This window comes from Grammomys surdaster, unplaced genomic scaffold (genome assembly GCF_004785775.1).
Source record: "Grammomys surdaster isolate TR1022 unplaced genomic scaffold, NIH_TR_1.0 138, whole genome shotgun sequence".
Lineage (NCBI taxonomy): Eukaryota > Metazoa > Chordata > Mammalia > Rodentia > Muridae > Grammomys > Grammomys surdaster.
The window spans coordinates 9249176-9264228 of record NW_021604596.1 but is presented as its reverse complement, the minus strand read 5'-3'; the positions used below and the strand labels follow the sequence as shown (position 1 = coordinate 9264228).

Below are 15053 nucleotides of genomic sequence, written 5' to 3'. Positions count from 1 at the left end.
CAACATTTTGAGGGAACTGGTCTCAAGCTCTTCACTGCTAGGTCCTCTTGCCCCTCAACTTGAGAAAACACATTAGACAAATCTAAGATGTGGGATCTTATAAACTTGGGGATAATCTGTATTATGTTTTAAATGAAATTCTTGACTTAGCAATACTGAAGCATTGTCATTAAAGAAAATGTCACACAGTATACTCTACAAATAATTCACTTAAGGCAGAAGCTGCTTTTCTCCAAGGGATGGCCCAGAGTTCCTCCACTTGTGAAGCTCTCAGAGAACATGTCTGTAATCCGCCTGCACCTGGGAAGATGCATTTCTGCTCAACTGCAATGATAACTGCCCGGGTACTTTCCTTCTTTTTGAAACAGGGCCTCATGTAGCTCCGGCTAGCCTTGAGCTCCTGATCTTTTTGCAATGGCCTCCCAAGTTCTGGATGAGAGGGAGAAGTGTGCACCACCACTCTGGCTAATAAATACAGCTTTTTATGATGTAGGAATTACAGTGCATGTAAATCAAGGCCAGTCAAGGAATCAGACAAAGGCAGGCAGACAGAGCCTACTTCCACAAAACCAACATTTGTTGGCAGCTGACTGAAGCTAAAATAAAAAAACAGACTTGTGGGAAGGAAAGCCCAGGAGACAAAGGCTGCACTCTAACCTGTGGTCTCACCTGCCGAAATAATTCCTGCTGTTTCAACCGCAGTCTCTCCTTCTCCATCTGTAGCTGCTGCAGCTGTATCTGCTGCTGCTGGTTGGAACTGCCTCCACCCAGGACGCCTCCTTGTGGGCTCTGGGGAGCCAAGGGTGGGGGCTGCTTCACTGGAGCACTCTGAGTGATCCTCTGGTTCATGGCTGAAATCAAACGAAGACGGTCCTGAAAACACTAGAAAAGGAGAACCCAAGCATGCAAGGAGATAGATGGCCAGCCAGAAATTCCCGAGAAGCCACCAAAGTGATGGCTGTGACTCGTGGCTGCCAGCACAGCTGTTACAGACCCCTAAGGTAAATGGAACTTGTGTAGCATCAGAGAACAGGGATCAAAGTCGATGCCACCAAAGTGGCAAGTTGTACAATAGAGTTAAAGGGCCAGCAAGACACTCACTCAGCGTTGGGGAAAGGTACTTGCCACCTAAGGCCTGTACATAACAGGAGTTTAACCCACAGATGCCAGATACAATGCAGAATTCGAGGGCACACATCTGTAATCCCAGCACTCCTGCTGTGAGGGCAGAAGCAAGAGAATCTCCCAGAAGCTGGTGGGTTGCATAATCTAGGGTTCACAGAGAGAAACCTTTCACATGCACGCACACACAACCAAACCTCAATCATTAAAACAAAGGAGATGAATTAAATCAACAGCTCATCAAAGACTACTTTCTGAGAACTTGACCAACAAAATAACCAACCCTGACTGTAAACATATCTCTCTACAGTGAATGTGCTACAGTGAGCCGCAGCGTGCCCCTTCCAAGAGAACCTGCAGGCAGTTTGTTATTGTTTAGTTTGCTGGAGTTTTCTTGGCCTGGTTGTATTTTGTTTGGTTTGAGGCAGAGTTACTTACATTCTATAGCACAGGCTGGCCTGTCACTCACTGCAACTCCAGCTTATCTTCAGTCTGTGGTGATCCTCCTGCCTCAGCTTCTCCAGTGCTGGGATTGCAGAAACAAGGTAACTGATTTTTACTTTGATTATCTGCTCTCATCACGAGTATCCCAGAGTGGACTCAATCTTCCAACCCTCTTGTCTCTGACTCCCAAGCGTTGGGATTCTAGGTATGGCCAGGCTAGCCATTTCCTTTGCTCCTTCAGTCTTAAGTGTAAGGTAGACATGAGTTTTCTCAGCTTTTCAGCCATCTTTTAAACTTCCCTTACTTTCGCTTCATGGGTTATAGCTTAATAATCATTATTACCTACACCAGGTTTTTCTTTTTACCTCTGAGTTTTATATTCTGTTGGGTAGTCTAATAGACCACAGCACTACTTTTCTATATGGTGCAGTCAAACACTAGGAACCTCTTCATGTCTTAAGAGCTAATAGAGCAGGTTGTATTTTAAAAGCTAACTTCCAGTTTGTGGGTTTTAATTTAACCGATTGTTGATGAAAGAACAGGGTGCACTATTTTTTTAAAAAAGACATTTTTATTTTATGTGTGTATACATGTTTTGCCTGCAAGTATATGTGTGTGCTACTTGTGTGCCTGGTGCCCTAAGGTCAGAAGAGGTTGTTGGATCTCCTGGAACTGGAATTATAGATGACTTCAGGTCATCTTGTGGATGGTGGGAAACAGTCAGTGCTCTTAACCACTGAGCCATCTCTCCAGCCCCCTCTGTTTTAAGGTTTTTAAAAAAGATATCTATTTTATCTATATGTGTATATGCCTGGCTGTAGGTGTATATACCATGTGTGCACAGGATATCAGAAAAGTTACGAGATCCCCTGGAACTGGAGTTAAACAGTTGTGAGCCACCACAATAGGTACTGGGAACTGAACTCAGTTTTCTCTGGAAGAGCTGTAAATGCTCTTAACTGCTGAGCCAGTCCTCTAGGCCCCCATTTAAAGGAGTGTTTTATAAGCCTAGTGTGGTTTTGTTGTGTGGAAGGGGAACAGGCTTTGAGGAAGGCCCGGGTAGTTGATTGTGCTTTGACACTCTTTCTCTGCTCCTGAGACAACACAGTAAACAAGATAACCAAGAGGATATCATTGGGGCACATCCCCACTGACAAAAAAAGGGGGTGGGGGTGGGGGAAACCAGTGTTGGAATCTGCCAGGCGGAAAAGCTAGGTCCCCCTTGCATACCACTAAAAAGTCTTAAAAACAGAGAAGATGGTACTGTAGTGAAAGCAGTCAGCACTGGTCTAGACTTGTCTAATAGAGGCACTTAAATAACTTTACGGGAAGGCTCTAAGAAATCACAAATACCATGGGGCCTGGAGAGTCAGCTTAGGGTTCAAAGCACTGGCTATTCTTACAAAAGTCCTGAGTTCAAGTCCCAGCAACCACACAGTGGCTCACAACCATCTGTAATGAGATCTGATGCCCTCTTCTGGTGTGTCTGAAACAGTGACAGTGGATTCATATACATAAATTAAATACATAAATCTTTTTAAAAGAGAGAATAAATTATTTAAATGATTATATAATAAGTTAGGTGTTTTCCTGGGGCATGGACAGAAAAGAAGCTAACAGCTTGAGTGAAGATTTGCCAAACTCCAATAACCTTACTTGATAAAATTATTTTCACCAACATAGATAATAGACAGGTTCTGTGTAGATCACACCTCCTCACACCTATCTTCGACTTTAGAATCAATGGGGAAGAATACAAACGGGAACACCAACTCAGTAACTCCCTGAGTCTTGCTTCCATATGTACTGTACCAAAACCACACCCCTCCTTCTCCTCAGAAGAGTGCTTTGTAAACACTGGCTCCTTTTCCCATCGTCCCGCTTGATCAAGCTGTTTGTTCACTATTTCTAGGATTTTCTGTGATGGGACAAAGATAACCGGTGGAAGAGTCAACAGCGGATCCTTCCTTGGAGGGAAGCTCCAGGCACTCTAAGAGAACATGTACTGCACTTCCACACTGCATGAATACCACTGTGTCAAGCACCACAGCAGAAGCCAAGCATGACCAGACGACTGGTCTGAGAAGCACTGTATACATACAGTCAAATTGGACTATAAGATGGCTCAGTGGGGAGAGGTGCTTGCCACCAAACCAGATGACCCAAGTCTGATCTCTGAAACCCACATGATAAAGAGAATCAACTCCTGTAAGTTGCCTTCTAACCTCAATATGTGTATTGTATCACGAGACACTATATGCATGAATAAATAGAATCTTTAAAACTATTTTTAAAAGTTGAGACCAAGAGCAAATATCCACTGGGAAGAAGTGTCTTTAGTTATAACTAATTGAAAGAGCCCAAATGCTTGGACAGATAACACAGGGTGAGGGCACCCGCCGCTCCTCCAGAGGCCCATGTTTGATTCCTAGCATCCACACCGTGCCTTGCAACCGTCTGTAATTCTAGTTCCAGGGGGTCAGTGCCCCTCTTCCAGCCTCCACAGGCACAGGACACATGTGGTACACTGGCATACATATATGCAGATAAAACAAAATAAAAAGAACCTAAAAACCAATCAATAAATAGATGAATAATGTTAGAAAATGACCTTTTGAGAAGTTCTGGGATTATGAAATATGACAAGCATCAAAACAGAGCCTAAGTCCCATAAGCATTTCATGTATTAAAAAAATATAGAAAATGACCAAGTTTTTTACACTAGATTTTGTTGTTGTCAGTAATAACAGATTAAGTAAGTTACTATAAAACATGCTTGGTGAAAACAAACTGGGCTGAGAATGGGGTTTTGTTTCTGCAATCCCAGCACTGGAGAAGCTGAGGCAGGAGGATCACCACAGACTGAAGGTAAGCTGGAGTTGCAGTGAGTGACAGGCCGGCCAGCCTGTGCTATAGAATGTAAGCAACCCTGCCTCAAACCAAACAAAATACAACCAGGCCAAGAAATCTCCAGCAAACTGAACAATAACAAGACTGCATAAAAAAGGCTAAAAATAAATACCCTTTGTTTCTTACCACCAGCTTCTAGAATACCACCCTAGGCAGAACCCATACTACAACAGTAATCCTCACTACTGATTGCTGCAGGTAAACTAAAACTGGATTGGTCAGTGTGGATCTTCAGAACTAAGCTTATCTGACTCTTCAAAGACACCAAAAGGGGAAGAGACAGGACATCAAAAGCCCCGGCAGGAGCAGTCCACACAGCAGACTCACATGCTCATGTGACGGAATGGGGGTGGGCACACTTGTATGTGCTCATCTCTGAGCTGCTGTCCGGACACAGCAGACACTAGTGCACTCACATGGGGTGCAGCAGGGACCTCCCAAGCAGCAAAGAAGATACAACACACTTTGTTTCGGGGGTGGGGGGGGGGGAGAGGCAGTGAGAGACAGGCAAAGAAGATCTCCAAATTTCTTCCCTGAAAAACAGCTCCTGAACCACATACGCCCACCTCCAGTTTTAATCAACTCAAAAATAGGCAAAGGGAAAATGTCAAAAACAAAAATGCAAACAAAAACACCACATACACACTCCCTGCTAAAATCCTGTCTGAGGTACTTGCATGGCAAAGAGTAACTGCCCCAAAGTGCACTTCAATCTGTCGGACAGCAAACCAAACTACCCATGACTGTTGATAAGGGGGAGCCAGGGCTTTCCACAAGTCTCCTCAGGTCTTGAGTTTTCAGACTTAAGGGAACTTTGAAGGGGCAAGAGTGAAGCCAGCCTGAAGTCGATCCTGGACGTGGGGGAAGAAAAGAACTGACTTCCAAAGCTGTCCTCTGATCAAGTGTGAAGGTCATCCGATAGAATACACTGGATAAAAATGTGATACAAATTTAAATTTTAGGTTTATAAAACCTCAGGACCATGGACTATTTATAAAAAACTACAGGTGTTAGTTTAGCTTCAGGGTCATTAATTTCTAGTAACTTTAGTAAGTATAAATTTAAAGTCTGAATTTTTTTAAACAAAAACAATAATCTACATTAATTCTTTCAGGAAAAAAAGGCGTTTATTTTGTCTAATGCTTGCTGAAGGAATGACCTTCTAAAACTACAGAAGAAACAAATGTGTTTTTGTTATAGTACAGAACGCCCATGGCTGGCTGTTAACATGATGTTGTAAGGGGCGGAACTAGCTACAAGCTGGCACAGCAATTAATTTGCCCACCTGGCATTTTATAATATTGGTGTTTCCCACCATGAAAATCTGCGGCATAGAACAAATCAGGACCCCACAGCAGGTGTAGGTGGTAGTACATGCCTGAAAGTTAAGGCTAGATTATAATGAAATTTTTGAGGCTAGGAGGGTAATCAGGCCCTTAACTAATGTTATTATCAATATATAGCTTGCTTGTCAACACTTAATAAGCCATACATCTAAGTGATATAGTGATTTATTTTTTAAACTGATAATTGCCAACATTGAGACAGTGTCACTTTGTAGGGCCAGCTGTACTGATGTGAACCAGGCTGGCAATCCACCTGTCTCCCAAGTGCTAGGGTTAAAGGCCCACTACACCCAAGGCAAGTATTCCCATCTTTAACTGATGGCAATACCGACAACAAGTAATTCAATCCATTTTCCTCTCCAACCTTCAAAAGGCCAATTTTTCCCCCAAAAGTAACAATTCGAATGGAATAAAAAGAAAAAGGAAGTCAACAAAGCAGAGTATCTCAGTGCACACCTATGTGATCCCAGTACACAGGAGACTGAGGCAGGGTAGTGTCCTGAGAATAAGGCCTCACAGACAGACAGACAGGCAGACACAGTCGAAAGAATTCTCTCCTCACCACCTCTTCTGCACTGTGGGGAAGGAGATGGGAAGCTAAATGAAGTGAGACGGAGGGTATATATAGTCTTATTGGCTTTCAGCTTTCTGTCCCCAGCTGCCATGATACTCCCTACTATGGAAATGATGTTGTCAGTCTTATTTGGAAGAAAGGGTCAGCCGGTCCCAGGCACTCAGTGGGAAGGAGAACACACGTTAGCCTCACCCTGGGTTCCCCACATGGACTTGTCCCTGATTTTACACGATGCATTGCTATGGTGCCTTTCACCACAGCCAACTGTCTGCCAGGCACACAGACCCTGGCCAGCGGCTCCTTCTCTGTATTTTCCCCTGTCCTGTTTCTTCACCTTATTATCCTTCACTGTGGGACACATGGGACAGAGTGGAGCACAAGGGCAGACATTCTGAGGCGACCTGGGGTGCAGGTCACAATGGAACATGACAAGCAGGAAAACTAAAGCCTGGGACCGCCCTAGTCTGACCCCCAAATCTACAACTTCTTCCCCTTTTCTTTCAATCTGTGTCTGTAAGCAACAACTAGCCCATCTTTAGTACAGTTTAAAGTCGATACAAGTAGAACCTGAAACTTAAAAAGTTTGTGTACACATTTGATAGTAACAGCTTGAATCACAAACTGCTATGCTACAGTTACAGTGTTCGGATTTTGAAAATCACCAGCTTAGCTCATGGTCACAACCTGGTACTTGAGAGACCTGGGCAGTCAGAGGGCCAGGCCAGGGTTAGGGCTGAACTCCTATTATTACTCCATCGAGAGTTCTGGGTGAGCAATGGCGAAGCTGCTCACCACAACTGATAACCTGCTTAGGGACGGAATAAAAATGCCAAGCCCAAGTACTAAACTTTATTTCTCAAACATTATTTACTGGGGGTAGGAGTGGTAACCAAACTGTGCCTGTCAACTTAAAAGGAGTCAGCTCTCTCCTTCTACCATGTAGGTCCTGGGGACTGAACTCAGGTCACCAGGCAGGTAAGTACCTTTAACAATGAGCCATCTCGATGGCTCCCTGAACTTTTTGGATATTTAATAATCTTATGTATCAAGAAACTCATGTCAAGAAATGCTTAAGTTGGAGAACTGCTGGGAGACCAGCAGGACCCACTCTCTGTCACTCACAGCCTCTGTCTGTGCCACAGCGGCCTCATGGAGGTTCCAAAAGCAGAGAGGCGGGTCTGTGGCAGACCACCTTCAGGGTGGGGCCGACCCTGCTAAGGGCGCCAGTGTAGCCTGCTGTGCTCCACCAGCACCCCATCCTAACCAGGCATTTGCCAGGACTCTGGAGATAGGGCTTATCTCTAGATGAAAGGTTAACAGAGCCTGGCTCCTCTTCAAAGTAAATCCCAGCTGGGCCAGAAGAGCAAAGCAGGCCTTAGGTGGCCTCTGAAACCCTGAGAATTAACTATATACAAGGGTCCAGATACAAATATTTCTTTCCTTTTTCCTATGCTCCATATCTCATAGAGTACACAGATATGCATAAGGGCAAAACATTCATACACATGAAATAAATAAAAAATTAAAAATAATAAATGTATTTAAAAATGACAAAAAAATTAAGGGAAATGATTAAATACAAAGCTGGGGGTAGAGGTGTATACCTTTAACACCAGCATTTGGGAGGCAAAATCAGAGATCCCTTTGAGGCCAGCCTAGTCTACATGAGGATTTCTAGGTCAGACGGGTACACAGCAAGACCTATCTGACACAAAACAAAAACATAAGCAGATTCCTCGTGTTTGAACTAGAAGTACTTTACTCACTGAGCCATCTATCTCCCTAGCCTAAAATATGACATAATTTAACATCAGCGCAAATACTATGAGACCTGTATTCTTTAATGTGGTTAAAAAGCAGACAGCCTCTGGTATAGTTTAACAACCAGCATTAACATTGACAGAGACTCATCTTCCACAAGTATATGCTAACCACACATAAAAAATAAAGATGTAAGATATATATATAGTAAGTGAGAGGTAGATGTTTGAAGCCAGTAATAAGTTATAGCTTATCCTCCATCCTAAAAGACTGAATGACACCTTTCTGCCTTTCTGCCTTTCTGTTTGACTTAGCTAAGACTTAGTTGTTTTCTTACTATGGATTTGGAGAACACAGAGAAGCAAGCGAACTCTACATGCATGGAAGCAATAACCGACACCATGTGCTTGTATTTGCATGGCCTCAGGGTCAGAAACGAGAGGGGGCAGTTTATATTTCTTTGGCAGAGATAAAACATAACCCAGTATAGCAAACTTTGAGTTTCAAGGCAAGAGTCAACTCCAGCAGCTAACAGCTTGCTTCTCTCTGCTGTTACTCTACATCAGAGAAGCCCACTAAGTTCTTCTTCCCACCCCCTCAGTTACACTCCAGCTCTGACTGCAAAGGTCTGGAACAGATTACAAATCGGGCCACAAAATAAAAGGCTTTGGCATGTAGTCAAGCCTGTCTGGAGTACACACACACAGTGGGCCCAAGAAGGGGAAGGAAAGGCAGGGAGGAGGGAGCCTTTGTCAGGATCTCCATCACTTGCATGTGTTGTGGGGCGGTTGTATGTTTCCCCCACCCCCACCCCAAATACTTGCTGTTTCTTAAGAAACCCAGTTGTCAGTTCAATCACCAGATAAAACTAGGCCTCAGCCAGGCTTCTGTTTGCTGCTAATGCTGTTCCCACTTTCTTTCTCTCTCTCAACAACAACAACAACAACAGACACTGGACACATACAAACACGGAGTTAAAAGTTACAGGGAGTGGAACAGCACAATTCTTCCAAGCTCTCCAGGGGCAGATGAACTGAATCATCAAATATGCTTTAAGGAAATGTTGCTGCTCCAGTTAACACTACTGCAGCATTTAGAGGATTTTCTACCTTCAAAGTGTCCTGCTTCAAAGACAAGGGGTATCCAAGTATTAACAGAATTTGAAGTTGCAAACTGCTAACATGTATGTTACTTTCTTAACACCACAACAGGTCTTGAAGCACAAACAGCTGGTTTGAGACAAACCAGCTATCTGTCAAAATGATGCCCCAGGCTACAACCCCATCTCTGACTTTCCTGGAGGAGCGGGTGAAGGGTTGGGGGTTTAACTAGCCAATAAAGCTGACATCTGAGGTAAACCTAAACACTGCTTTTTATCGTCGAGCTGTCTGTTTCCAAGTAAACAGATGACACAGGAGGATCGTATCAGAGGCTGTAAGACTCTCTCCGGGGAAGTTATTTTTACTCAGCCCCAGGGTTATGTTTTGGTGGCATTCACAGAGTTAATTCTCCTTTCCAGTAAAGCCTGTGGCGTGGTCAGGTCAGCCCCTGGGAAGCTTCAAAGGCTCCGCCCGCACCGTGTCTGACCCGCTCGCTGATCCGCACATTGTTTCCATTAAGCAGCATCGGGGCCAAGAGGAGTGCTCGACCCACATTCTATGTTCCTTCTCAGACTCATTTTCCATGCTTTGGAAAGAAACTTCAGAAAGCCCCCAGATGAAACTACTAACAGGACAAAAGGGCAGTGAGCAGGAACAAGAGACCTTTACCAACACAAGCACATTTGGGATAAGGGCTCGGCTATGCTTTTCACTTCCTAAGTAAAAAGTAAAGGAAAGAACCTTAATGTACAACTAGGTTAAAAATCCCTACCAACTGTAAAATTCTTTCCTTAGACCTGCTCTCATGCTCAGAGCTGTGTCTCCACCTTCAGCCTTGATGCTGCAGCACCAGCATGCACATCTCTGGGGAAAACTCTGTTCCAGTTTGTAGAACATGTGCTGGCCTGCTTCCAACAAGATCACCATATGAATGAAGCAATGACTGTGGCTCTGAGCTTTACAGCACTCACCATCCAGCTCAGGCTAGAAGGCTAATTTAGACCTAGATTTTTCAGGTTTAAAAAAATAAAACGCTTAAACATTAACAACAAAAACCCAGCAAGGAAAGAAGTTAGGTAAGGAGCACTTGCTATCACAGGCAGTGCAGATTCTGATTTTTAAAAGTTTTTTTAAGTCTCCCCAGCCCCCACACTATCATCAAAATGACCACAAAGGTTCTGAGGTAAACCTTTACCAAATCGAGGGTCAAGCCTTGGGTCCAGCCAGGACGTGGTTTTGTTCTTATGGTTTATGTAGTAAACTTCTCCATCCTGAGTCATGGCTTGCTCCCATCCATCAGGAAGAGGTCCTACAACACAGGAAGCAGACTGGTTGGTTTTGATCTGTTGCACCTCAAAAAACTGAGTGGTGCTCTTTTTAAAAAGAACAGACACAATCAGATATAAAGCAATGCATTAAAACAGATTACAGCCTATGTTCAGAGAAAATAAGGGAGGGTCACGTACCTGATTATCCTCCACGAAAAAGTAGTGAAATTAACATCCCCAGAGACACAGATGAGAACTTTAAATGGTCAGATTAAAAGCACACTTTAGCCGACACAGCCAAGCTCCATTATTGATGCGACTACCTCACACCAAGAAATCCAGACTATGGGTACAATCCAAAGCACTGGACTACAGAACTCTGCTAGCGAGAGATTACAGCTGAAGCTCTAAGCTGGTTGGTAGCATGGAGGGCTGTGAAACGTGAAGCCTATTATGAGGTTAAAAAAAAAAAAAACAAAAAACTGTCCTACTTTTAAAGAAGCAAGGAAGCTTCTTGAAAGTACCTAATGGAAAGAGCCCAGAATTCAAATGATGGAAGAAGCACCCACACCATCCACTAAACATACAGAACAACCAAACCTTTAACCGAGAAGGTGGCAAACTCCTAAGGTATTTTTGAATTTTAAAAGGTCAGAGTTCTAAGACACTGATGACTTAGTGAGCCACAACTGGACAATCCTAAGAGACATCTCAGTGGGGTTGGATGTGTTCGCTCGCCTGGACTCTGCCAGTCAGCGGTCAGTCAGAACCACCAGCGCCATCATAGCCTTCTCTTTGCTCAGAGTTCGTTCACCCTAAAGACTGCCCTAACGTTCTCTTTAACTCATCAGCCAAGGGGAAGTGACAGGCAGCGACTACCCATCTCCACTGTGTAATAATGGCACTGTCACTTTCAAAACCACACTGTGACTCCACCTTGTCTCCACACAGATGAACAATCAGGTGTGCCCAGGGTAGTCCAGAATTCAAGTTTCTACTTCTGTTTCCTGGAGCTATAAATCTACCAGCCTAAATACTGTTGTCAGCATTCCTAGATTACAAGAAATCTATCAGGCTTTTAGTCATTGTTAATTTCACTAAGGATGATAGACTTAAAAGAACTAAATGCAAGTAAGTCAGGGATACACACACACACACACACACACACACACATAAACACACACACTCCTGTAATCTCAATTATTCAGGAGACTGAGGCCACTTCATACAATCACAAATTCAAGGCTAGCACTAAGTTAGTGAACCTTATCTTTAAAACAATTTTAGAGAATGAGCAATATAAGCCAACAGGTAAGATTTTGCTCAGTACCTGTTAGATCCTGGGTTTCATTTCTAGTTCAGAAAGTTTTCTACTAATACCAGTCTACTATTAAAAAACTGAATGAAAATCTTGAAACAGAGTTACAGACATGAATAATGAGGATGGCAGGATCAATTAGAACTGCATTTTCTCTCCCCTTATCAATTAATTAAAAATGAAATAATGTACTTACCTTCAAGATGCTAACAACCTTATATGCACTCCATATCAAAATGTAAGTTGGAAGCAGCAAAGACTACTTTCCCTATTCATCTATATCTTTCACATTCCCTGTTTAGAACTAGAATGTTATATGGACACAGGCAATAGTAAGGTGTTTTCCTTCTGAAGAAGAGCAAGAAGAAATCAAAAAAAGATAAGGTTCTAATAATCACAATTTAACCTTTAGTAGTAGAATTAAGGAAAAGAAAGCTGAAAAAGGAGGTCTTAGGCTACAGCCCTAAGGTCAGATGCTCACCTAGAATGTATGTATGATGCTACCCAAAAAATGGCCAAGAGTGTCAGTCAGTCAATGTGTTGATGGCTCAAAACAAAGACCTGTATAACTAATCAAAATTCAGTAACAAATCTGGGCTTCAGCAGACACTGTCCTGAAGAGAAGTTTGGTCCTTTGGATGTACAAAAGATGACGGTGTTATCTAAACTAGATGACCATGCTTGATCCCCTACCAGTTATTTGGGCGAGATGATAAATATTGAAGGAAAAAAAAATCCTTGCAGAAAATGGAGAAAAAGATCAATATTTTAAATGGGATGTTAAGAAGAAGGTTAAAAAAAAAGCTGGAATGAGACAAAGCAAGAAAAATGATTAAAAATTATTAAAAAAATAAAAAATAATTTAAAATTTAGATTTATCCTTAGGAAAATACAATTTCCTATAGAAGTTGCCGATACTGTTTGATCTACAGTTATCTAGTAGAACAAATACTAACTTCCTGAAGTATTTTAAACAACAGGTAAGATACGACTGCAACACAGGAGAAGACTCAACTGCCTGCTCTTGCCTTGGTAAGAATTCAGGGAAACCAGTTGCAATTTCTACCCAAACAGCAAAGTCTTCACTGCCCCTGTGTTAGACTGGCCCATTGTCACCTGCCTGAGCCAAAGAGAAATCAAAGAGGACAATGAGAGACTGGCCACATACACCCTGGCCATAGTAGCTGCCTTAGAGGTAAGTAGCTCTAAAATCTAGGCCAACTTGAAATGAGTCCACACTGTTGTCACTACACTGCAGACTCGGTTCTGCATTCTGGTGAAGAGGCTAAGGCAAGTTCCATGCCTAAGTCAGAAAGTAGCAGACCCGGGAATCAAACCCAGTGGTGTTCTCCAGATCCCTGCAAACTTGACCAACAGCAGGCAAAGCTGCTCTGCTCATTTTTAAACTTCTTTCTGGGATGGCGGGATGGCTCAGTGGATAAGAGCACTGGCTGCTCTTCCAGAGGTCCTGAGTTCAATTCCCAGCAACCACATGGTGGCTCACACCATCTGTAATGGGATCTGATGCCCTCTTCTGGTGTGTCTGAAGAGAGTAACAGTGTACCCACGTACATAAAATAAATAATTAAAAAAAAAACTTCCTGAAACTTGAAACTGTCTCAGGACATTATGGGTCATGTAGAACACTTCCCCTTTAAAGCCTTGCACAAGTTAATACTAAGTCCCTCTACCAACAACTATGTGCTGATTAACAACAGGTCATAAGGCATGCCCCCATATTCAGGGGGATGGGGGAGAGGGAGGGAGAAAGAACATGAAATCTTTTTGCCTCAATTTCTGACGTAGTGTCATTTTTCTGTACAAGCTAAGACATTTGAATCTAAAACAATCATAAATATACTGATGAACCTGCTTTAGCAAGCAAATGCTCAATTATCAGAACCCCACCCCCATGACTCCAAAGTCTCTGAGGTCTTGCTGGTGTGCTGACACTCTTCTAGATCACCAATGGCAGTGAGGGACAAGCACATACTGAAAGTTTGGGGTGGAATCCTGCCTGCTGCTTCCCAGTGTCCTTATACCCTGAGGTTACAACTTGGCCCATCCTCGCTCAACATTTATTAGCCTTCTACTCCTGGGCAAGCTCCTTAAGCAGTGATGGTTCCTTTCAGTATCTACAGAATGGAGATGAACACACCTAAATAAAGAAGAAAGCTCCACACAGAATGCTCACTGTAGATGCTCTAGAACAAATGGTTCTGCTTCTGGAAAAGCAACCACTCTGATCCACTGAGCCACCTGTCCAGCCAAGAGTTGTGTTTGTTTGTTTGTTTGTTCATTTGAAATGGAATTCTCAGAATGTTTGGAAGACAACTCAATCCTCTTGGCCCCTCGAAGGTATCCTGACATGCCTTCTGTCTGTTCTTGGACTCTCTACCACTGTCAAGGCTGTTTCAAGTCTCAGCAGGTACCCTCACACCTTTCAATCCCTCTCACTAAACTCCTGTTCACCAGATCCAGAACAAGCACTCTCTCTCCCACTTACCAGTTACATTCTGTGATACTCCATGTTCCAAATGCTCCCTGGTTTCCTGTCTGTTAAATGAACAGACTCAAAATGGCTTCCTTGCTAACTTTGCCTGGCTCCTCCAGTTGATGTCATTGTATTCCCAGCACATGGCTCAAGACCACTGAATGGGACACCGTGACCTGCTTGGATTCTTTCCCTTTCCCTCACATAGAGGCGTGGCTCCTTCCTTGAGTTTACCTAGGTCTCAGGTCCAAAGACCACAGCTACAGAAGCTAAAGGAGGATCCACCTGAGAGGCTCCCTCCCTCCAGCCCCAATCATGTAAGCTTGTAATTGCTTTATCCTCCCCTGTGCCATTTTAACATTAGGACACTATGATGTGTCTGTCTGTAACCCGGTCTCGTGACTGAAACAGTGGCTGGCATGCAGGAAGGGCTTTAGCAATGGCCGAGGGTGGGAATGAAGCTCTGCTTCCCTTGGTGAGCGCTTCCTGACAGCCATCATCTACTGCTTCCTGTGTTTGGCCTGCTGGCTCAGCAAGAGAGATATCTGTGTAACCTTCCCTGTTGTGATTTTGTTACAGAAAAAGGTGACATTTGCTGGTATTTGTTGAATCAATGATTCTGGGAGGACAGTATCTAGTCTCAAGGGACAAAGGTAACTAGATACAATACTGTCAAAATTTACCCACTGGTATCATGTTAGTAGACAAACTTCCTA

At 43.3% G+C, this 15053-nt stretch overlaps 1 protein-coding gene across 2 annotated transcripts in view; it reads right to left on the bottom strand.

The window, feature by feature from the left end:
* Yap1 (Yes associated protein 1) overlaps positions 1–15053 on the bottom strand; it is a 75974-nt gene that overhangs the window by 19751 nt on the left and 41170 nt on the right. For both annotated transcript variants that reach the window (XM_028763402.1, XM_028763403.1), the window contains exons 4-5: positions 10453–10566; positions 670–851 (exon numbers count right to left, since the gene is read on the bottom strand). In XM_028763402.1, coding sequence (XP_028619235.1) covers positions 670–851; positions 10453–10566 — 296 coding nt within the window. The remainder of the gene's footprint in view (positions 1–669; positions 852–10452; positions 10567–15053) is intronic.